Below are 25,476 nucleotides of genomic sequence, written 5' to 3'. Positions count from 1 at the left end.
GGGAAGTATTCAGCCATTTACTCTCTAATAGGTTGTTAACTATAGGTTTCTCATAGACGGCTTGTATCAAGTTGAGAAGTTCTCTTCTTTTCCTAGTTTGCTGAAAGTTTTCATCAGTTGGATGTTGAATTTTATCAAATACTGCATGTGCATCTATTGAGATGATCATATAGCTTTTAAATATACTAAATAACATTGATTTCTACACATTATACACCTTGCATTCCTAGAATAAGTCACACTTGATCAAACTTATCCTTTCTATATATTCTTGGATTTGAGTTGCTAAAATTTTGTTAAAAATTTTAAGGTTTCATTCTGTAGTTTTTATTTCTTTTGATAAATGATTAAGGTCTGGTTTGGTATCAGGGTAATATTGGCCTCACAGAATGAATTAGGAAGCATTTCCTCCTCCCCTTTTCCTTTAGTTTCCTGAACAATTTGTGTATAGAATTAATATTATTCCTTAATTGTTTGATTTCCCCAGAAATGTGTTCTGGGCCTGCAGTTTTTTTTTTTTTTTAATTTTTATTTATTTATTTTTTAGTAACATGTTTTTAAAAAATATTTAAACAACTTTTAATTTTTTCCCCCATTTTTTATGTGTTGCTGGGGATTGAACCCAAGGACTCATGCATGTCCAGCAAGTGCTCTACCACTGAGCTACAGCCTTAGCCCCTAGTCCTGGAGTTTTTGTTTGTTCGCATATTGAAAATTTCATGCTGAATCTTTTTTTTTTTTTTTTAATCTTTTTTTAGTTGTAGATGGACACAGTATCTTTTCTTTCTTTCTTTATTTTTATGTGGTGCTGAGGATCGAACCCAGTGCCTCACATGTGCGAGGCAAGTGCTCTACCACTGAGCCACAATCCCAGCCCTCATACTGAGTCTTTAATAGATACTGGGTTATTCAAGGTGCCTTTGCCTTCTGGAGAGAGCTCATTTGTGTCTTTCAAGGAATGGGTACTTTTATTAGCATGAAGTTTGTAATATTTCCCCCAATTACCTAACTTCCTTCTACATGCTAAAGATTCCAACCTCTTCCTAAAATGTTCAGTCTTTCCTAGATCTTCTTGAATATATAATGGTGATAATGTTTTTTAATGTTCTTGCCTACCAATTCTATCATCAGTGTGTGTGTATATATATATATATATATATATATATTTTTTTTTTTTTTTTTTTAATTGTACTGGGGATTGATCCCAGGGTTGCTCATTGAGCTACATTCCCAGCAACCCCCCCCCCCCCAATTTTTAAAAGTTTTTAATTTTGAGAGAGGGACTTGCTAAGTTGCTCAGGATAGCTTTGAACTTGTGATCCTCCTCTCTTAGCTTCCTGAATCACTAGGATTCCAGGCATGCACCACTGAGCCTAGCCATCAGTGTAATTTTTGAGTCAATTTCCATTGATTGACTTTTCTCCTCTTTGAAGATTTTTATGACTGGCAACTTTTTTTTCTTTTACTGTTTGCTAAGTATTGTGAATTTTGCTTGCTTGTCAATTATAGATATTTTTGTATTCCTGTAATTTTTTATTTTATTTTATTTTTGATCTTGAAGACAGTAGGAACAGACTACTTGGAAGTAGTCTGACTCTTCCAGGTCTTGCTTTTAAACTTGATCTTGAATTAATTTTTCCCATTATTAGTGCAGAAATTCTTCTGTCACATCTGATGAATCATGAATAGTGAGGTTTTTCTAGTGCAGCTTATGGGAAATTTCCCTGCTGTGTTTGTTTCCTTGGGGTAGGTTTTACGTCTTCTGTAATTTCCCTGCACATATACAATAATCAATACTCTGTTGAATGCTCAATGGTGGCCTTTTGCCAATGTAAGAAGTTTTCTCTGTTTATCTCTCCTTTCTCCTGCCTCATGAATTCTAGCCACGTTGATTTCTGTGGACTCTAGATCCATGTCTTCAAACTAGGGAGAGAACGGGACTGCTTCTGGTTTTATCTTCGGTGGCATACTCTCACTAGGGAGAGAACGGGACTGCTTCTGGTTTTATCTTCGGTGGCATACTCTGGATATTTTTCCTTAGGCAGTAAACTGAGGTCATTGTAGGACTCTTACCTAGTTTTTGCCACCTCTTGATTTCTAGTCTTTTTTCGAATGTTGTTTTATAATATTTTCTGTAGTTCTTAAGTTGTTTTAGTCAGGTAAATTCATTGCTTCTCCATATTTTGGCTAGAAATGAAACTCAGTATAGTAATTTAATAGAATCAAGACATGAAAAGAAAAATTACTTTTTAAGGTGCTTTGTTTCTTTTTACTGAAACTTTTCTCCTACACTCCTCAAATAGTTAAATTTATTTATAACATCCCTTAGGGTTTGTAACTTAGGGTTACAAACTCTCTATAGGAGAAAAGGACAGAATTATTGATGTTGCTACTACTCTTGTTCCAGTGAAAGCATTACAGTACTAATTAATGTGAAACAAATTAATCCTTCCCATTCTCTGAAGGCTAATTCAGTTTTTAAAGGGAATATGATAATTCATTTGTAAATTTGATGTTAACTTTGTTGAATGCTGGCATCACATATTTTTTTTTCAAGTCAAATTAAAACATTTGGTTATATTCTATACCATGTAAGTAAAACTGTTCATGTTTCAAATATCATCTCCTGTTTTATGCTGTTGAAAACATCTTTTATATTATTATAGTTCGCTATTCTTTATTTTCATGCCAAAAATATAAACAAGACTAATTTTTTCCTTGGTGATATTTTATTAAAGTTTTGATAAATTGGTATTTCATTGTTTTTGCAGTCCTGGGGATTGAACCCAGGACCATAAGCACTTTACCACTGAGTTAAATCCTCAGCCTTTTTTTTTTTTTTTTTGAGAAAGTTTTACTAGTCACCCAAACTGGGTCTTGAACTTGTGATTCTCCTGACTCACCTTCCCAAGTACCCGGGATTATAGTTGTGCATCACCACTTCTGACTGTTTCATTGTTTGTTTGTGTTTAACTGGTACCAAAGATATTAAATAATGGGGTTAGTCACCTATCTCTTATTTGTGAACTTGATAGACAAGAAAGTGGTTGGACTCTTTAGGTAATTCAGAATATCATTTTAGCTAATAGTGTATGCTTTTTCCTGTATCAAGTCGTATTTTTAAGTAACAGTTCTATTGCATGGAGACATTAATTATTATTATTATTTTTTATTTTGACTCATTGTACACAAATGGAGTACAACTTTTGTTTCTCTGGTTCTCTGGTTGTACACGAAGTAGAGTCATACCATTTGCCTAATCATACATGTGTATAGGGTAATGACGTTTCTCTCATTCTGTTATTTTTCCTTCTCCCTGTCCTCTCCCAATGAGACATTAATTATTGAATTTTTTTCCACTCCAAATGAAAGTTAGTATTAATTTTACAGACCTCTAAAGACAAACTTGTTCACTTCTCTGTCTTGCTCCTCTGGAATGTATAGTTAATGATGTCAGAGAAGTCTGTTTTATTTCTTAGCTAGATACCTAGCACCTAGAAAATTCTTGGCACATAGTGCTTTCATTCAGCACATTTCTGATGTCAGTGGGTCAATGAATGAGTGAATGAATAATTACCCTTCTAAGTCTTTTCTGCTTGTCCACATTTTATCCATCTCTCCAGGCCCAGTTCAGAGTTATACTGCATTTATGAGGCTGCCTTTCAGGTTGTCTCCTATTTTACTTATCATGATTTTTTTCCTCTTTTGAACAGTTATTGACATTTTCATCAGTATAAGAGAGAACTTTCTAACATATAATTTCACACAGTTGGAGTATACTGCAAGAAGGGAACATTCTTTTATTTGAAATGACAGTTGCATTATACTACAAGAAGGGACATTTTTTTAATTTGAATTGTTTAAGGAGTGACAAGCTGACCTGTCAGACAGTTAGGGGAGTTGATATGTGGTGTTCTTACTTTGTGCTAGGTGCTTATATATTTCATGCCCTTTAATTTCAAGAATTCTCCAAGGCGTAGGTAAATTTCTCCTATTGTTGTGGAAACTATGGTTTATGGAGGCCATATAACTTCTTTATAGTTGTGTAACTCTGATGTTTCAAACTGTGATCTTTCTTTGTAGAACAGCTATTGTGCTGCCTTCGGTGGGTAAATACTTAATGCACTGAAGGTTCATTACGGTTATGGGAAATATGGCAGTTTGACATTTCTATCAAGGGATGAAGACCAGAAAGAGACAGAATGGTGGTACTTGGTTAGGAAGAGAAAACAACAATGGGATAATTAGAATTGCCACAAGGAAAAGAGAGGTACCAAACTTTATCATTTTGTTCATATCTCAGCTTTATGATACAGAAAGACTGACAGCAAAGGTGGTGTATCTCATTTTGATTTCTCTGAGAAACACTTATTATTAGGGTTTATTGCTTTGGTTTTTGCTTTTATGTGATCTAAGCAATCTTACCCTAAAAATTAAAATGAAAAAAATCTGTAGTAAGCCATTCTTCAGTGTGATAGTTTAATTACAAGAGCTTACCACGTGTCAGATACTGTTTATGTACATTTTCTCATTTAATACTTTGCACAATCATTATTGTCATATTTCTGTTTTCAGCACTGTTTCACAGAGAAGAAAACTTAAGCTTAGGGAACATGTCCGAACTCACATAACAGAAAAGTAGTAGAGTGTACAGTGGTTCAGACCTTCTATATATGAGACACTTAGAGGGGGACTCAGTACATACCTACATGCATACATGTATAGACTAGAAGAAATATTTCTTTTTTTTAATTTAGTTTTATTGTAAACAAATGGGATACATGTTGATTCTCTGTACATGGAGTAAAGGCATACCATTTGTGTAATCATACATTTACATAGGGTAATGTTTGATTTATTCTGTTATTTTTTCCCTTAATTTTGCACAGTATTCTGTGCTGTTATGTTTACCTTATAATAGATGTGGCATATAATGGAGGTCATTATTTACTAGTTGAAAAACTTGACAACTCTACCTACCACATTCACTTCCTGACTTTGTGCAGTAGTAAATCATAAATCATTTTGTCTTCTTTTCTGCACTTCTCATAGTTTTAACTATTTACTTGCATTCTGACAGAAGAAAGAAGCAAACTTTTTTTAGTCAGCCTTTTCATTGCTGTGACCAAAAGACCTGACAAGAACAATTTTAGAGGAGGAAAAATGTATTTGGTGCTCAAGTCCATATATGGTGACTCCATTGCTTTGGGCCTCATCATGACTGAGGAAAGTAGTTTAGAACATAACAACAAGGAATCAGAGAGAGACTGCTTTCTTTCTTTCTTTTTTTTTTTTTTGTGGTGCTGGGGATTGAACTCAGGGCCTTGTGCTTGCGAGGCGAGCACTCTACCAACTGAGCTATCTCCCCAGCCCGAGAGACTGCTTTCTTACCAGGGATAAAATATATACCCCAAAAGTAACGCCCCAGTTATCCATCTCCTCCAGCCATATCCTACCAGTCTGCAGTTACCAACCCAGTTGATCCTTATCAGCAAATTTATGCACTGATTAGGTTAAGGCTCTTAAACCCAGTCATTTCATTTCTAAACCATGTGTTATCTCACACATGAGCTTTTTGGGTACACCTAATATGTAAACCATAACCCAAAAATTTAAGTTTTGCAGTAAAATAGTCACATTTTTCCCAAGTAGATTTTCATTTTAAATTAAACTATTGAACTCATTGCTTGTTTTTTAAATAAGATCATGTTTATTGATATTGCATTTTGAACTTTACTCATGATTTCATGGGGATTAAAATGCAACATTTAAATATTGGTTAACGATACGTTTAACTGATTGCTCAGTGAATGATCTGATAGACCACCATAGGTAACTTTTCAGAAGTTAAATTGTGTTTACATTTTTGGTTAAATTATATTGGCAGTTTTTATCTTTGCTTTTTGTTCACTTGAGATATTTTCATAATTTAAAAAAATTTATAACCTTATTTATATTTAATAAACCACTTTTAAAAAATGGAAATCATTTAAAACTTCTTGTACCACCAGATGGCGCTCATTATTAATCCAGTTTAAGATTCCCACTCCATTCTCTGAATTATTTTATGTTGTGGGTATTGTTAGTATTTTGGCATGGGAGTATATACTCAGATAATAATGGAACCTAGAATTCAGAAATGAAAAGCAAAATAAGCAAGTTACTAATGTATAACTCCAGAGTATGTTAAATATGCCAACGTTGCCATAGTTTCTGGAATTTAATCATAAGAAATTGGGATAATATTAGAATAAAATTTATATTAGGAAGATAGCTATTTTGTATTTTTCCAGATATCTTTTATCTTTCCTGTTGTCCTGTTATTTTCCTAGTAGTTACTGTTTATTAGCTGTTTTTGACATTAATGATTTCTTTTGTCAGTTTGGATACTATTATTTTACACTGCAATTTGGATTTATGGCAGTTCTGTCATATTTTTGTCTCCTAAATGAAAAATGTTTGAGCTTGATTTCAGTTTAACCAAATGAATAAATTTCTTCTCTGAGTGTGTCCAGTTACAGCCAGTATAGAATTTTCATGAAATTATCTATGACAAAGAAAGTGATTTATTTTTGATAACAATGGATGTTAACATGTTGATAATACTAAATAAGAATTTTATATTGTTCTCATTTAAGCTTTTTTTTTTAAGTTAAAAAGAAAGACAAGCAAAATTGTGTTGACAGTCAACTCTGAAAGATATTGAGAGTATGGTTTTATTTTGACCTTTGCTTTTGCCTTGGTGAAAGAAAATAAATCAATTATTTTAAAAAATGAACGATTTTGGGCTGGAACTGTAGCTCAGTGGTAGGGTGCTTGCCTAGCATGTGTGAGGCACTGGGTTTGATCCTCAGCACCACATAAAAATAAACAAAGGTATTGTGTTCATCTACAACTTTAAAAAATTTTTTTAAATGAATATTTTGGCATTTAAGAAAACTTGAAAATAGAGATCCAAAATCTTACATTATAGGTGTATTAATGTAAACAGTTTCTGAATTTATTTTATATTACATATGTTTTAAGTATACAACATGATCTTGTGATACATATAATAAAATGATTTTTATAGTCAAGCAAATAAATATATTCATCACCTTACACAGTTAGCTTTTGGGGGCTGTTGTAAGAGCACCTAAGATCTACTCTTTTAAAAAGCTTATTTTTAGCATATAATACAATATTATTATCTGTAAACCTCATGGTGTACATTATAACTCTAGACATAATCCTGTCTAACCCTCTCACTGACTTCTCCCTAATTTGTCTCCCTCCTTCCTTTTGGTAACCACCATTCTACTCTATTTCTGTTTGACCTTCCCTCCAGATTTGCGTATGAGTGAAATTGTGTTTTTTTTTTTTTCCTCCACCTGTGCCCGGCTACTTCACTTGACATAAGATTCATCCACATTGTCTGAGATGGCAGTATCTCCTTTTTTACTGTAACTGTGTTATATCAACAATATTCCATTTTCTGTATATATCACATTTTCTTTACCTGTTTACCCATAATGGACGGACATTTAAACTGTTTCCATATCTTGACTCCTATGAAAAATGCTGTATTGAATGTAGAAGTGCAGCTGTGCTTGTTGCTTTCATTTCCTTTGGGTATATACTCTGGAATATCACGAGATTATGTGGAAGTTCTATTTTTAATTATTTAAGGATGCTGCACACACTTTTCTACAATGCATATACCAATTTACATTTCCACCACGGTGTATAAGGGATCCTTTTCCTCCAAATCATTACTGACATATGTTACCTCTTGTCTTTTTGACCTTTTACAAACTGTGAGGTGATACCACATTGTGATTTTAGTTTATATTTTTCTGATGATTAATGATGTTAAGCACGTATTTATATAAATGTTGGCCATTTTTATGCCTTCTCGGGAAAAATATCTATTTGGGTCCTTTGTCCATTTTTAAGTCAAGTTTTTTTTGCTGGTGTTGTGGAGTGTTGGTTTCTGTACATCAGGTAAGACAACTGTCTCTCCCAGTCTTATGAGATTGGCTTCATATGGGAGATGGACCTCACTAATCAGCCCAGTCAGAGATTCTAGGTGCTTCTCAAGTCTTTGTCCATTCCAACTGTAGTCTTTGTTCTTACTGGCCCTCAGAATTAGATGTGCCAAATCCTGCCAGTGCCTGAGAAAAATGAGTTGGATACCAGCCTATTAAAACACAGCTGGAAATGTTGGAATGTTTGAATATATGTTCTGCTTCCTTCTGTTCTTGGGGAGAAATTGAGGGTTGAAGTTTATGGCCTACTTACACTATACTAAGGAGAGAATTTGTGGCATGTGCTTGCACTTTTAGATTATGCACTCCAAGCCTTTGGGGATAGCTGATGGAGGTGAACCTACTTGTAAACCACATTTTTATTTTCGTGGTCTAGAGAGCCTTGTCAGCTTCCAGAGCTAGTCCCTCAGGTGGGAGCTCTAAAAAATTAGGATGCTCGGTGTATGCATGCACTCTTTCCAGGGAAAATCTGCAGACGTGGATTTATTGTAGGAGTGAGCTGGGGAGAAGACCTGAGAAGTTCCTGCACTTCCATTTGGGCTCAAGGAGGTCTATTGTTTATTTTTCTTATTAGCTTCCTGATGTAGATCAATAGAAACCTGACCTTCAGACAGCAACCAGCAAGGTATGCAGAGAAATCTCTTTTAGGGAGAAATGGGGAGGTCTGTATTTTAGACTGTTCTTTTTTTTTTTTTATTGTAAACAAATGGGATACATGTTGTTTCTCTGTTTGCACATGGAGTAAAGGCGTACCATTTGTGTAATCATAAATTTACATAGGGTAATGTTGTTTGATTCATTCTGTTATTTTTCCCTTCCCCCCACCCCTCCCACCCCTCTTTTCCCTCTATACAGTCCTTCCTCCATTCTTGCCCCCCTCCCTAACCCTAACACTACACTAACCCCTCCCACCCCCCATTATGTGTCATCATCCACTTATCAGTGAGATCATTCGTCCTTTGGTTTTTTGAGATTGGCTTATCTCACTTAGCATGATATTCTCCAATTTCATTCATTTGCCTGCAAATGCCATAATTTTATCATTCTTTATGTCTGAGTAATATTCCATTGTATATATATACCACAGTTTTCTTTATCCATTCATCAGTTGAAGGACATCTAGGTTGGTTCCACAATCTGGCTATTGTGAACTGAGCAGCTATGAACATTGATGTGGCTGTATCTCTGTAATATGCTGATTTTAGTCCTTTGGGTATAGGCCAAGGAGTGGGATAGCTGGGTCAAATGGTGGTTCCATTCCAAGTTTTCTAAGGAATCTCCACACTGCTTTCCAGAGTGGCTGCACTAATTTTCAGCCCCACCAGCAATGTATGAATGTACCTTTCTCTTTGTTGTTGCTTGTATTCTTGATAATCGCCATTCTAATTGGGTTGAGATGGAATCTTAGGGTGGTTTTGATTTGCATTTCTCTTATTATTAGAGATGTTGAACATTTTTCCATATATTTGTTGATTGCTTGTAGATCTTCTTCTGTGAAGTGTCTGTTCATTTCCTTAACCCATTGTCGATTGGGTTATTTGCATTCTTGGAGTTTTTTTTTTTTTTTTTTTTTTGGGTGCTGGGGATCGAACCCAGGGCCTTGTGCTTCCAAGGCAAGCGCTCTACCGACTGAGCTATCTCCCCAGCCCCGCTGATGTAGAGTTTTTTGAGTTCTTTATAGATTCTGGAGATTAGTGCTCTATCTGAAGTATGATTGGCAAAGATTTTCTCCCACTCTGTAGGCTCTTTCTTTGCATTGCTGATAGTTTCCTTTGCTGAGAGAAAGCTTTTTAGTTTGAATCTATCCCAGTTGTTGATTCTTGCTTTTATTTCTTGTGCTATGGGAGTCCTGTTGAGGAAGTCTGGTCCTAAGCCGACATGTTGAAGCTCTGGACCTACTTTTTCTTCTATAAGATGCAGGGTCTCTGGTCTGATTCCGAGGTCCTTAATCCATTTTGAGTTAGTTTCGTGCACGGTGAGAGATATGGGTTTAGTTTCATTCTGTTGCATATGGATTTCCAATTCTCCCGGCACCATTTGTTGAAGAGGCTATCTTTTCTCCATTGCTTATTTTTGACCCCTTTGTCTAGTATGAGAAAATTGTATTTATTGGGTTTGTGTCCGTGTCCTCTATTCTGTACCATTGATCTACCTGTCTATTTTGGTACCAATATCATGCCGTTTTTGTTACTATTGCTTTGTAGTAGAGTTGAAGATCTGGTATTGCGATACCCCCTGCTTCGCTCTTTCTGCTAAGGATTGCTTTAGCTATTCTAGGTTTCTTATTCTTCCAGATGAATTTCATAATTGCTTGCTCTATTTCTGAAAGGTACGTCATTGGGATTTTAATTGGAATTGCATTGAATCTGTATAGCACTTTAGGTAGTATGGCCATTTTGACAATATTAATTCTGCCTATCCAAGAACATGGGAGATCTTTCCATCTTCTAAGGTTTTCTTTCATTTCTTTCTTTAGTGTTCTGTAGTTCTCATTGTAGTGGTCTTTCACCTCTTTTGTGAGTTTGATTCCCAAGTATGTTATTTTTTTTGAGGCTATTGTGAATGGGGTAGTTTTCCTAATTATTCTTTCCAAAGATTCATCACTTATGTATAAAATGCATTAGATTTATGTGCATTGATCTTATATCCCGCTACTTTACTGAATTCACTTATGAGTTCTAAAAGTTTTCTGGTGGAATTTCTGGTTCCTCTAAGTATATAATCATCAGCAAATATATAAGCAAATATCTAAGTATATAATAATAATAATAATAAGCAAATATCTAAGTATATAATCATCAGCAATAGGGATAGTTTGAGTTCTTCTTTTCCTATCCGTATCCCTTTAATTTCTTTGGTCTAATTGCTCTGGCTAGAGTTTCAAGGACGATATTGAATAGAAGTGGTGAAAGAGGGCATCCCTGCCTTGTTCCAGTTTTTAGGGGGAATACTTTCAGTTTTCCACCATTTAGAATGATATTAGCCATGGGCTTAGCGTAGATGGCCTTTACAATGTTAAGGAATGTTCCCACTCTCTCTATTTTTTCTAGTGTTTTGAGCATGAAGGGGTGCTGTATTTTATCAAATGCTTTTTCTGCATCTATTGAGATATCATGTGATTCTTGACTAAGTCTATTGATATGGTGAATTACATTTATTGATTTCCTGATGTTGAACCAACCTTGCATCCCTGGGATGAAAACCCACTTGATCATGGTGCACTATCTTTTTAATATGTTTTTGTATGCAATCTGCTAAAATTTTGCTGAGAATTTTATGTCGATGTTCCTTAAGGATATTGGTCTGAAATTTTCTTTCCTTGATGTGTCTCTGTCTGGTTTAGGTATCTGGATGATATTGGCTTCCTGGAATGAGTTTGGGAGGGTTCCCTCCTCTTCTATTTCACAGAATATTTTGAGGAGTATTGGAATGAGCTCTTCTTTAAAGGTTTTGTAGAACTTGGCTGAGAACTCATCTGGTCCTGGACTTTTCTTTGTTGGTAGGCTTTTGATGACTTCTTCTATTTTATTACTTGAAATTGCTTTATTTAAATTGTGTATGTCCTCCTCGTTCAGTTTAGGCAATTCATATGTTTAGACTGTTCTTGAAGGTCTATATTGACCTCAGGGATTTAGCCCCTTGAAAGTGCATGCATGCCCATTCATAATTTCTGTTTGCAGTTCAGGGAAACTTTTGAATGCAGAATCCTGTCGCTCCCAGAGCTAGTTTATTTAAGAACCCAAACCATAAAAGTTAGGGTGCTGAAAGGATAGGCCAAATCATTCACTCTTTTTTTCTACACTTCCCATTTTTGTGGTTGTACATGATGTGGAGTTACACTGGTTATATATTCATGTATGAACACAGGAAAGTTATGTCCAATTTCATTCTACTATCTTTCCCATTCCCTTCCCCTTGTCTTTCCCCCAACTGGGCCTTGTCCAATCCAGTGACTGCCCGCCTTTCCCCAGCTATTGTGAGTCGGCATCCACATATCAGAGAAAACATTCAGCCTTTGGTTTCTTGGGATTGGGTTATTTCTCTTATGATAGTCTCCAGCTCCATTCATTTACTGGCAAATGCCATAATTTCATTCTTCTTTATGGCTGAGTAATATTCCTTTGTGTATATATACCACATTTTCTTGGTCTATTCATCTGTTGAAGGGCACCTAGGTTGGTTCCATAGCTTAGCTGTTGTGAATTGAGCTGCTATAAATGTTGATGTGACTGCATCATTGTAGTATGCTGATTTTAAGTTCTTTGGGTATAAGCCAAGGAGTGGGATAGCTGAGTCAAATGGTGCTTCTATTCCAAGTTTCCTGAGGAATCTCCATACTGCTTTCCACATTGGTTGCACCAATTTGTAATCCCACCAACAATGTATAAGTATACCATTTTCCCCACATCCTTGCCAACATTTATTGTTACTTATATTCTTGATAATTTCCATTCTGACTAGAGTGAGATTAAATCTCAGTGTAGTTTTAATTTGCATTTCTCTAATTGCTAGTGATATTGAACATTTTTTCATATATTTATTGACCAGTCGTGTTTCTTCTGTGAAGTGTTCAATTCCTTTGCCCATTTATTGATTGGATTATTTGCTTTTTTTGGTGTTATGGTTTTTCTTTATATATCTTGGGGATTAATGCTGTATCTGAGGTGCAGGTGGCAAAGCAGATCATTCACTTTTTTTTTTTTTTTTTTTTTTTTTTTTTTTTTTGGTGCTTGGGATCAAACCCAGGGCCTTGTGCTTGCAAGGTGATCACTCTACCAATTGAGCTATCTCCCCAGCCCCAGATCATTCACTTTTAATGCCTAAGCTGGGGGTTGAGGATCCTTTGACAGTTGTATGACATTGTAAATGGAGGGTTTGATATGAGAGCATCTTAGCTTTTCCTGTTCATTTTGATGTGGATGTGACTTTCTCAGAGGGGAATGAACCCTATGTAGATGTTTATTTGTTGCTTATGTGGGGAGAGGGAAAGCCAGGAACCATCTGTTCTGCTGTCTTGCTGATGTCCCTTTCCTAAGATGTTTTCAGATCACAGATACATTTTTAGGATTTTTAGGTGATTTTGTTTCTGGTTATATCATATATCATTCAAATGGAGCCAGGCTTCTTTTTTTTTTAAATGACACTTTAAGAACTGGTTCTCATTTTTTCCTGGGTACATTCTCTTAGATGAAATACTTGAGGATTTGAGAGGATAGTGTATCAAATTTCAAGAAGTTTATCCTATGTGTCTGTTTTAGTGCTGTGCATTTTGAAAGAGAAAGTCATGTGAGTAGTCACTTGCTAATTATCAGAACAGGTTTTGTAAAAGCAGTAAAGCAGACTGCTTTATTATTGCTCCCTCCTTTCCACAGTGGAACCAGTGTAAATGATGTAATCTCCTTTTCCAACTTTAAAACATTTAATTTTTCATTGGTAACCAGACATGCATATATGTTTAATGAGGTTAAACTTTATATGATGGGTTAACAAGTCTGAAAAGTACTGTTTTGAACCAGGAGGGAGGAGGGTATTTAGGAGGATACTGCAGTAGTCAAGGACTCTAGGTGGTAGCTGATGCGATCCTTAACTGAAACAGGCCCAATTAGAATGAGATTAAAGTCATGACTCTGAAGGGGGAAAAAAACAAAATGATTAGAAAGTTTGCTTGATTAAATAGAGATACTGAAAGAAAAAGAGGAGCAAGAATAACTTCTATTTAAATTAAGAGCATGTGTTGGAGTGGGGAGGGATGCAGTGGAAAGCTTAGCTCTGTCTTAGATATGTTTAATTCAAGGTGTTGCTTTTGTATCTGAGTTATAAGAATCTACTTAGAGATGAGTTGAAGGCTAGAGTTATACCATATTTCTTCAATTATAAGAAGTAAAGAAGCATTTTCTTTTGGTGCCCAACCAGGGATTAAAAAAAGAAAAGTACTTCTTGTTTTTGTTTTTCTCATCTTGAAAAGTGTCTCATAATTAATGTGTACTTTTAATGTGAACGTCTTCCTCAAAAATGATTCCTTTGTTTTTCCTTTGGTAACGGGGATTGAACACAGGGCAGCTTAACTATTGAACCACATCCCTGCCCTTTTTTTTTTTTTTTTTTTTTGTAATATATTTTATTTAGAGACAGGGTCTTGCTGAGTTGCTGAGGCTGGCTTTGAATTTACAATCCTCCTTCCTCAGCCTCCCGAGTTGGTGGGATTACAGGCATGCATCACCATGCCCAGCCCTAAAATGATTACTTTTTATCGTCTAGTGTATAATTGGTGAACTTGCATGATTAAGGGAATGTAGATTTTTGGACTAAAAAGATTATTTCCTGGACTCTTAATAGTAGATTAAGAGAGATACAAAGAAAAGCATTTGTTAGCCCTACAAAAATGGTTTGTAGTTGTAGAAAGCTTTCGCATATGTATTTAGTCTTTCGATATTCATAACGGTTGTTTGAATGTGGAAGATGGTGGTCTTTTATTTTTAGATGAAGAAACTGATGTTAAGAAAATTTATGTGAATATAGGATAATTTTTTCTTCTTTTGTTATGATTTTCTTATTGAATAATCATACACAGAATTCTGTTCTCAATTGTTCATTTCTATAAGTGCAAGCAAGAGTAAATGAAGGAAGCTGGGTGCGGTGTTGCATGCCTATAATCCCAGCAACTTGGGAGGCTGAGGCAGGAGGATCACAGGTTTAAAGCCATCCTCAGCAACTTACCAAGGCCCTAAACAACTCAGTGAGACCCTGTCTCTAAATAAAATATAAAAAGGACTGGAGATATGACTTAGTGGTTATTAATAGTCCCTAGGTTCAAACCCCAGTACCAAAAAAAAAAAAAAAAAAAAAAGAATAAATGAAGGAAATTATATTAATACAGTTTTATTTCCCACCCTTTATTTAACTTCTTCAAATGTTAATCACATTTGTTATTTTATTTTCCATATTTTTTATTGGTACATTATAAATAAACGTGATAGTGTGAGGTTCGCTGTTAGCACATATTTTTCATATATATGTATATATTACACAAACATTCTTTTCTGAACTGTTTTAGAATAAGTGATAGCCAAAATATGTCTGTAATCCTAAATATTTATCTTACCTCCTAAAATAAGGACTTCTTCTTAAATGACCTCAGTACAGTTACCCAGATCAGGTAATTAGCATTAATAACATAACTATTATTTTATCCGTAGAGCTACATCAATTACATCTATTGTCCCAATAGCATCAGTGATAAATTCTTTGTCAGATTGAACAAATACTAAGGAAGGGCAGTGACATGTAAATAAACCTTAGATCAAAATGAGAGCATTTTGTAAACAGTGTGCTTTCTTGAGGAAATGAATGGATATGTGCCCTTTTTGGATGTATTTCTCTCCCTATTTATTGCAATTAGACTTTGAATATAGGGGGAAATAGGGAGTAGATTACTTTTTGTTTTGTCATATGACCCTTTCCAGTGCCTGATAGAATAGTGGTAGGGGTCTCAAACATTCTTTGGAATTACTTTTTTCATTTAGCATTATCTCTTTCTTTCTTGTTCTTCCATCATATTTACTGAGCTTGTGCTGAGCACTGAATTAAAGTGGTAAAAGCTGGGTATGGTGAAGCCTGTCTGTAGTTCCAGTTACTGAAGTGGCTGAGGTGGGAAGATCACTTGAGCCCATTGTGTTCAAGGCCAGACTGGGCAACAGGCAAGAACCCCATCTCAAAAACAACCAAAACCAAACAAAATAAAAACCCAGTATGTGTATATACTCATTATGGTGGTTTATCCTAGAGACTAAAAACATTTCTGAGTTTTTTTATTTTGTTTGTCATAGTGATATAAAAGTGGCTGTTCATAGACCTTTTTTTTTGTTGTTGTTGTTGTTTGTTTTAAACCTCCTTGATATACCTTCAGCATTTCTTAAGGAATACCTCAACTCTGGGAATGTAGCTCAATGGTAGAGTGCTGTACTTGCCCTAGAATTCGTGAAGCCTTGTGGTTTGATCCCAGCACTGTAAAAGTAAATACAGTAGTATACAGAACTTAAAACTCTTTTGAAGCTTATAATGGTTGTGCAGGAATTCTGGTTATAAAATGTTATCCGTATATGTTTTCATCTTCTGGCGTTACTGCTGCTACTTATAGGAAAACATGAATGTGACACAGATAACCACAGATGATAAGGTCATGACAAAATGTTAGTTTCCTTCTTAGTAGAACTATGCATAATAAAATATATTTACTATTAAGAATAAACTATAGTCGGTTGAAAATGTTTTCTATAAGAAACCATTTGGAACTTTAAAATAACTATTCTTGAAATACTGTTTATGGAACTCTTAAACTTTTGTGTTTAATAGAAGATAAAATATCATCTTTCTAAGTGATAGCTGAGTCCATAACTTCTTGGCTGACATTTCTGTGTATCTGCAAGAGCTGCACATCATAATCATCTGACAGTCTTCTCAACTTCAACCTACTGGCTCTATTTTTGACTGTCATTCTTTCTTTCTGGTAAAGTAGAAAAACAATTAAAAAGGGAATATATGATATTTCATTTTTACATTTAAAGGAATGCATGTAGATATATAATTTACATGCTATATAGCTCATCTATTTAAGTATATACAGTGATTTTTGGTATATCAACAGAATTTTGCAACCCTTACCTACCACTGTGGAATTTTTAGAACATTTCTATCACTCCACATAACCCCTCAGGCTTATTTGCAATCACTTCTAATCTGCCTTCTCCACCCCCAGGTTCTTTTGCAGGCTTGTAGTTTATTTGTTTATACTGTAAAAACACATTTTCATGGATTATTGTTTAGTTCTCTTGGTTGTCTATAAGCCTACCCAATTCATAACATAATTGACAATAAGCAATGAAGGGCAAGCTAATACTCATGGATAGAGAATAAAAAGCCTTGAGAGGGAGAATAAAAGGGTGGTTTCTCCTTTCATGCTTGCTCGCAGACAGTATTTTGATACAGGTAGTTTCTCTTTGAGCCCATTTTATTGCTTTGTTGTGTGTCTCTTTCCTAAGATATCTACTACTAATGATGCTGCTGGAAGTTACTCTTTAGATCTTAGTTGATTTTGCCCTCCTCTTCTACTCTGTTTTTCCTTGAGCAAAATTTTCTTTTTCTTTGCAGTTTTCTTTCCTAATGAAACTGGACCAAATCCAGTCTTTATTGTTTCTAATATTGAATGTTATGGGGAAAGAAATAAAATGAACTAAATAATGTGCAAAAGAATGATACTTATGGAAGGATATGAAGAAGTTATTTGCATTTTTAAATTAATTGCTTCAACAACAAGTGGCTTGGCATTTCAAAACATTAACAAAGTAGAGTAAAACCAATTAACCAGTGGTAGGAAATTTTGTTTGGGATGCTACCAGAATTACGAGGGAAGGAGGTGCAAAGTACTCTAAGTTGCATTTGGAGATCTGCACATGATATGATTTCAGCTCTTTCTCCTCATTACTAGCATTTTTCATTATATTTTGAGCCCAAGTTTCTCAGTCTTTAAAATGGGTGGCAATATTGTATATCTCCCCTGTTTATTAGAATCAAACCAGGCAGTGTGTTTGGAAATAATTATGATGTTTTACTATTTAGTAGGAGGGTGGTTTCCTTAAAAATTCCTGTCCAAACAGTTTTGATAGATAACTTAGATGACTCAAGGTCTTAGCTATCATTTGTAAGCTGGAGACTATCTAAATTTTTGTAGCTGACATTGTGCCTGGGTCTAGCATACAGAAATCAATAAAATGGAGTTACTAGTCTCAAAGAAATCAGCTTCTCAGAAAAGACAGTTAAAAAAATTAACTATAAACCATTATGATAAGTGTTATTTAAAAAGGGTTGTTGAAGGAGTAGAGAAGCTTATGGAAAAACTAAATCTTTTTTTTTTTTTTTTTGCGGTGCTGGGGATCGAACCCAGGGCCTTGTGCATGCAGGGCAAGCACTCTACCGACTGAGCTATCTCCTCAGCCCAGAACTAAATCTTAAAAAGGAAATTAGTATTAGCAGTTAAAGTCTCATTTCCTCACTGTATTTTCTTTTTATAAAAAATATCAAAGGGTGATGCATACCTGTAATCCTAGTGACTCAGGAGGCTGAGGCAGGAGGATTAAAGTTGGATCCTAGCCTTAGCAATTTAGCGAGGCCCTAAGCAACTTAGCAAGAACCTGTCTCAAAATAAAACATTTTAAAAAGGGACTGGGGGGTATAGCTCAGTGGTACCACCCCTGGATTCAGTCCCCAGTACTGGGGGGAAAATGTCAATGAAGCTTTTCTGCTTCTAAATCCCATCATGGTAAGCAGATTTAAGAGAAGCTTTTTTTTTTTTTTCTTTTCCCCCCTGAAGTACACAAAATTTCATTTTATTTTTCAAATGGCATGAAAGCTACAAGGCTTTTGAGATCTCAGGAAGATTTCCGTTCATTTTTTTAGATGTATCATATTTTTATATTATTTAGACATATAATGATTTATCATTCAGCAAACCTCATTTTCCCACTTTTATAAGGTTTCCATACGTTAAACCTACTTTTCATTTCTGAGTTATTAACTACTTGATACCATACAAATTCAAGTTGTATGTGTGTATCATTACTTAAATCAATGAAAAAGGAATATAGTTATAAGATACTTCAGTATTATAATTTTTGACCATACATCATAGCAAAGTCTAGATTCTTCAAGAATGGGAGGTACTGTTCACTTTACTTAGGGTCTACTTCGTAATTTTGTACCTTGTCCAGACTTTACTTTCTCTTCCTGTACCTGTCTTTTAGTAATTGCTTCAAATACCACTGACTCTACAGAGCCTGTACTAATATTACTGGTTAGCATTCATCCTTTCCTCTTCTGTGTTCCCACATCATTTACTCTTATGTTATAATCATTATCTGACTGACTAGACTTGAAGCTTCTTGAAGGCATAATCTGTGTTTTTGCCTTCTTCATTTAGTACCTTGGTTAAATAAACATTTAATATATGATTGGCGGTTTGAATTAACATTTGGGTTTTATGAGAATATGTTTCATTGTTCTTTAATCCTTCTTTTAGGGTTTTATCTCTGAACTCAAGGAATATTAAATCTCAGGTGTATTCTATTTGTTCTACCAAATACAATTATAATTCACATTGTATTAGTTACACTATAGGTTTAACTGCTATAACAAAATGACTCCTAAAGACTATGGCTTAAACAAGATGGGTTTTTTTCCTTCATGGTAGTCTGAAGATGAACTATCCAGTGTGGATAGAGTATTTCTGTCATCTTCAACATGGGATTTAACATCTGGATCCAAGGTAACAGGTTAGTTTTGTATCATTTTTCAAGTAATGGGAATGGGGAAGAGATTAGGAAACAAAGGCCCAGTTTAGTTAATGGCAAAATATATCATTTTTGCTTGGTTGTGTGGCCATGCTTTGCTGCAGAAGAGGCTTAGAAATGTAGTCTTATTGGGAAGCTGTGTTTCTAGGTAATACTCAAAAGACCTCTATTACCAAAAGGAAGAGTGGCAAAATTATTAAAGACCACAATTTCTGCCACCAAGTTTTTGGTTTTCTTTTTTTCTCTCTCTCTTTTTTTTTTTTTTTTAAACAAAATAGTAGATCAATTGTTCCAGGAATCAAAGACCCTCCAATTTCACTAAGTCATCAGACCTGTCATTATGTAGCCTGTTTCCTTACTATAGGTGATGCAGAAGGCCATATAGAGCTTTCCTAATGAGATATTTTCCATCTACTTTAAGACAGAACAACTAATAACAAGTGAAAAAACAGAAGGTACCTATTGTGGCATATTATAAGAGACAAGCTGTCATGAGCTGCAGACTTTTATAGGAAAAGAGAATGGAGGATGAAGTTATAAGGAAGAGCTTTAAAAAGAAGATAGTACTTTACTTAGTCCTTGGAGATGGGGTAGAATTTTTATGGTCACAAGCAGAACATTCTAGGCAAGGGAAATGGTGTGAAGGAAAGTGCTGAGACAGACTTAATTGAGTTGTATTCAAGGGAAAACAAGGAGTGTGTTCTTATTGCTCCTTGATTATGTAAATTGGAATTTTGAAAAATAATTTATGAAGAATTAAGATCAAGATGGTTACGAAAACAATACAGAAGAGAATGGAAAATTGTTTTTACAGGTTTGGTGTCATAGACTGAAATGGTAAAGAGTTTAGACTGAAAGTAGAATCCCTTTCACTCTGCTTAGTCTTTATGAAGTTACCCATGACCTCTCAATTACTTTAGTTACCACATCCAGATGTTCTTTTTTAGCTTCATTCTTCTTGACTTATATGAATGATTTGACATTGTTGAACTTTTTAAAAAAAATTTTCTCCTTTAATTTTGCATTGCTTTTAATTTTCTATCTGATTTAGTACTCTGCTTTATTTACTCTTTGTACTGCCTTTTGGGGTTGCAGAAGATGCTCCAGGTTAGAACTTTAGTCCTGTTCTTAATTGATTGCTGGACATTTTTCATCGGTGTATCAGTGTCATTTAAACCGTTCACCAATTCTGCCGTTTTCTGAATCTGTACATATAACTTTGTTTTAAATTTCAAGTATAGAACTTGCAGACATTTTGTTCTCTACCTTTTCCTTTTCACTATATTTTCTATCAATAAATCTTCTTAGTTCTTCTGGTGACTCACCTTTATTTTCATTCTTAATGCCACCGCATTTATAAGTTCATAGGTATATGAAAGTAGATCAGAAAGGACTGTGATTCTCCCTTATCCATGGTTTCACTTTCTGCAGTTTCAGTTACCCAGAGTCAACTGTAATTTGAAAATATTGAATGGAAAATTTAGAAATGAACAGTTTTATATTACAGACCATTCTGAATGTGATGAAATCTCATGCCATTTCCTCTGTGTCCTATCTAGAATGTGATCCATGCTATATATGTGACCTGCCAGTTGGTCACTTAATTGTCATCTACTTTCAGAAACAGTGTTGTGATATCAGTGCTTGCATTCAAGTAATACATATTTTACATAGTAATGGCCCCAAAGCACAGGAGTATTCATACTATCAATTTAGGTAGACCATAGAAAAGCTGTAAATTGTTTCCTTTAAATATCATCACAAAGAGAAGGGTTAGTACAGTACAGTAAGATATTGTGAGAGAACACATTTCCATAATTTTTACTATAGTATTTGTTATAATTGTTGTATTTTATTAGTCATTCTTGTTAATCTCTTACTGTGCCTGCCTGATTTATGAATTAAACATTACCATAGGTATATATAGAAGAAAACCTTAGTATTTGTGTGGTTGGGTTTTATGTGCAGTTTCAGGCTTGATAGGTGATGTACACTGAAAACTTGAATATGAAACTGTCAACAGTAATTCTAGAACCTTACTATACAAAATATGGTCTGTGGATGGCAGCATAAGCGTAACTGGAAATTTAACTTCAGGTGCCTCACTCCAGGTACTGCATTAGAGTCTGCATTTTCATAATATCGTTGATGGCGTATGCACAGTGGAGTTTGAGAGCCAACTTGTGTTTCTTTAACTTTTCTTAGTTTGAGACTTAAGTACTAATTCTTAGCAGCTATTTATTTTTAACTGTTTACCTTAGATTTCTATGTAAGCTTCAAAACACAAGATAATTGTGTTACAGAATGTTTAGTTAGAAATGATTAGACAAAGTGAAAAGTAATTGGAGGTGTAACTGTATCCAGAATAATCATAGAAGTCCCAAGTGTATGTTTGTCAGTTTGTAGATGTCATTTCTCAAATTTAAAAGCAGGGTAGTTGAGAAAAATTGTATATACCTAATGTACTTCCTATGTAATTAAGGAGTTTAGAGAGGCATGTGTTTAGTTTTTCCGTCTTGTAATTACCGGCTTTAATGTTTTTGTAGAGTAAATTTCAAGTTCTCATTAAAAGTATGGCCTGGGGGTTTAGGTAGAGCACTTGCGTAGCATGCTACAAGTCCTTGGTTTAATCCTTAGCACTGGGAGAAAAAAAAAAAGTGTACTTAAAATAGAAACGTATAATTTTTTTAAAAAGTTGATTTTTATTGATTTATTTCAGTCAAATAATTTATAGAAACCAGGTATATGCTTGTGAATATATGATATTTATTTGTATGCTAGTTTTTCTGCAATATTTTCAGGATTTTTTGACCGTGACCAAAGAAGTAACATTTTACAGCATACCTCAGTACCTATATGCATATTGTGTGTTACAGAAATAAAAGTTTGAATTCTTACCACTGGCTCTGAAAGTTTAGAATAATCAATGCTCTCCAAGCCCATGTGCACTTTTCCCTGATCACACACTCTTTTTTTCACCACCACTTGCCCACCTGTTTTATGATATTTATAAGTACCTTTAGTTAATATGCATTATGCTATTATTTTACAAGTTTTCTCACTTCATCTGTGTATCTCAGTGTTAAATTTGATATTTATTCATGTGAATATAAGACTTTTTGAGGCAGTTCTTGTTTTCATTGTTGCATACAGTACTAATATATTTAATATTTAATACTAATATATTTGGTTTTCTTTCCTAATTGATATGTTTTATTTATTTTATTTGATACAGTTCTTTCAATATTTGACATAGTACTTTTTAAAAATTGGTCCATTATAGTTATACATAATATTGGGATTTATTTTTATATTCTGTTTGTTTTTGTGGTAATGGAGGTTGAACCCAGGGCTTTACTAGTGCTCTACCAGTGAGCTATGTTCCCAGCCCTATGTTTTATTATTTTTTTTTAAATGTGTTGTACCAGCTTCTTGGGAGACTGAGACAGGAGGGTTGTGAGGTTCAGATATCCAGAACCCATTTGCAAAAAAAAAAAAGTCTTAAAACATTTTTATTTGTTAGTATTTTAAGTAGTATCTTACATATTTAAAGAAGAACTTACTTTTTACTGGGCAACATTACTACTGGTTCAAATATGCTCAGTGAAAAAACTTTACATAGATGAGTTTTAAAATCTTGGATTTAGGAGAAGTTTCCAGAAAGCAAAATTAGTAAAATGATCAAGGTTCTTGAAGGTTTATTTATAACCTTCAGTGCAGCCAAGTCACAGGTCATTTTAACAAGCTGCTGCCAGTATGATTTGAAAATTTGACCGTATGATATTCGAAGCTTCTTGTATAATGGTGTGAAAACCAGAATGCTTCAAATTCTAATATGCTTTTGTGATTTTTTTAAAAATTTTTAGTTTTTAATACTTACTTTTATTTGTTTCTTTTTCTTAATTAGGTCCCCGATGGGCTTCCTGGAATATTGGTGTGTTTATTTGCATAAGATGTGCTGGAATTCATAGAAATCTTGGGGTTCATATATCCAGGGTCAAGTCTGTCAACCTAGACCAATGGACACCAGAACAGATACAGGTAAATATTACCTTTACAAGAAATTTTAAAAAATATTTAAAATGATTTAAAAATATCTAACCCTTCTTGCATCTAAGGATTATATTGAAAAGAAGTATACTGAAGTGGTGTATGCTAAATATAAAATGTGAATGCTATTTGACTTGCTAATTCACAGATATTTATTTTCTTTTTGAGTCTATAATAAAGTCAGTTTTAAACTTTTATCTAAAATACTGACTTCAAAGTATTTAACAATATTTTTTGTTGTGTTAATTTGCCACTGTAATTCCATAGTTTATTTTCCTGTCAGTAGAGGGAGCCTGCGTAAAGGTAAGGAAAAAATTATCTCTAACCTGAAAATTCACTTGAAGAATTTCCTTTCTATACGGAGAGGCACCAGGAATGAAACTCAGGGGTACTTGGCCACTGAGCCACATCCCCATCCCTATTTGTATTTTGTTTAGTGATGGAGTCTCACTGAGTTGTTTAGCAACTTGTTTTTGCTGAGGCTCGCTGTGAACTCATGATCCTCCTGCCTTAGCCTCTGGAGCCGCTGGAATTATAGGTGTGTGCCACCCCTGCAGCCCACAGAGATATTCTTGTTACTCAGTCAGGGTCTAATACCTGGGAGCTAGTTTGGTGAGCGAATGTTCTTATGATCAGTTTTAGGCTTGTTTAGAGTGGTTTAGCTTTATTAGAGATAAATTTGTAATTTTAAGAGTTTACCGTTTTTGAAGTGTAGCAGTCTTAAATCCTCAAAATCTTATTTTCTAATCCTTACAGTTGGCTACAGATGTAAAAATGATTTCTTTTACTGGTCTTACTTTTTAATTTTCTGTGAAATTGCAGTATTTCTTATTCCCTTTTGAAATTGCTTTTAGTCAGTGTAAAGTGCTAAATGGATAATAGGCAGTCATCCCTTGGTGTCCACAAATTAGTTCCAGATAGTAGGATCCATGGATGCTTAAGTGCCTTTTAGAAAATGGTGTAGTATTTGCATATAACCTATGCACATTCTTTCTTTCATATACTTCAAATTATCCGTAGATTACCTGTAATATAAAATATGGTGTAAATGCTATGCAGATGGTCGTTATACCATATTGTTTAGGGAATAATGACCAAAAAAAAAAGTCTGTGCATGTTCAGTACAGTGAAGTCTTTTCCCCTAATATATTTGATCTGTGGTTGGTTGAATCTACAGATGCAGAAACTAAAGATATGGAATGCCACCTTTATGTAGTTCGACCTCAGTAATATGCATACATACCTCAGACTCAATAAAAGCAAAAATTTGCATAGATGGGGTAAGGTAAGGGTAAAAGGAATAGAATAGAGATCTTCCAGCTGTAAAGTCAAGCATAATTTATTTAGTTCTGTCTTAAATTAGTTCCTGAACTTTTTGCTAGTGAAGGCATAAAAAGAAATATGATCTTTTATGTATTTTCAAGATCCTTGAGGAGAAAACATATTAGTTACATCAAAGAAGTAGAGCTTTTTGAACATTTCGCATAAAGCCGTGTTCTTCATATCTGTGTAGCAAATGTGGTAACAGATGTTACAATGTTGTTTCTTGTCTTTTTCAAGAAAATGTGAGTTGTAGTTTGAAAATGTAACTTGATGTTTGTAGTGGGTTATAGAGATATAAAACATTGAAGACAAAAGTTGTATAGCCCTTTTAATAGTTCATTTTAAACCAAGGACAAGACATGGAATCCCTGAATGATTCAGTTCTCTGAAAATACTATTTTTATCAATTAGGCTGTTGGGAGGAGTTGAATAACAGATGATTTGAAGTGGGCCGCTTTGTAGCTTAGAACAGAAATTTCCTATCAGAGGGCTGCAGTTTACTGACTGTGAAATAGATGAGGTACGTGGCAAGATATTGAATTATTAAAACTGTAAGAATTCTGGCCTGTGGATTTAGAGTGATAGAGCACTTGCTTAACATGTGCAAGGCCCTGGGTTGTTGAACCCCCAAAGCCTCCCGCTCCCTTACAGGTAAGGATCTTAACAACAAGTATTTGTTAATATATAGCACTTGAAATTGTATTTGAACATTGTTTGGTCCAGCTTATCTACTT

At 34.5% G+C, this 25,476-nt stretch overlaps 1 protein-coding gene and 1 non-coding gene across 4 annotated transcripts in view; one reads left to right on the top strand and one right to left on the bottom strand.

The window, feature by feature from the left end:
* Positions 1 to 25,476, top strand: part of Smap1 (small ArfGAP 1) — a 184,160-nt gene that overhangs the window by 34,704 nt on the left and 123,980 nt on the right. For 2 of the 3 annotated variants that reach the window (XM_047557844.1, XM_047557843.1), the window contains exon 2: positions 23,277 to 23,410. In XM_047557844.1, coding sequence (XP_047413800.1) covers positions 23,277 to 23,410 — 134 coding nt within the window. Of the gene's footprint in view, positions 1 to 23,276; positions 23,411 to 25,476 lie in introns of those variants that run through there. The other variant, XM_047557845.1, reaches the window with a different exon arrangement.
* Positions 9,598 to 9,672, bottom strand: Trnap-ugg (transfer RNA proline (anticodon UGG)). Its single transcript has one exon. It is a non-coding gene; the product is annotated as a tRNA-Pro (tRNA).

Source organism: Sciurus carolinensis, chromosome 7 (assembly GCF_902686445.1).
Source record: "Sciurus carolinensis chromosome 7, mSciCar1.2, whole genome shotgun sequence".
NCBI lineage: Eukaryota > Metazoa > Chordata > Mammalia > Rodentia > Sciuridae > Sciurus > Sciurus carolinensis.
The sequence above is the reverse complement of the archived record's forward strand: the minus strand, read 5'-3'. Positions and strand labels throughout refer to the sequence as shown.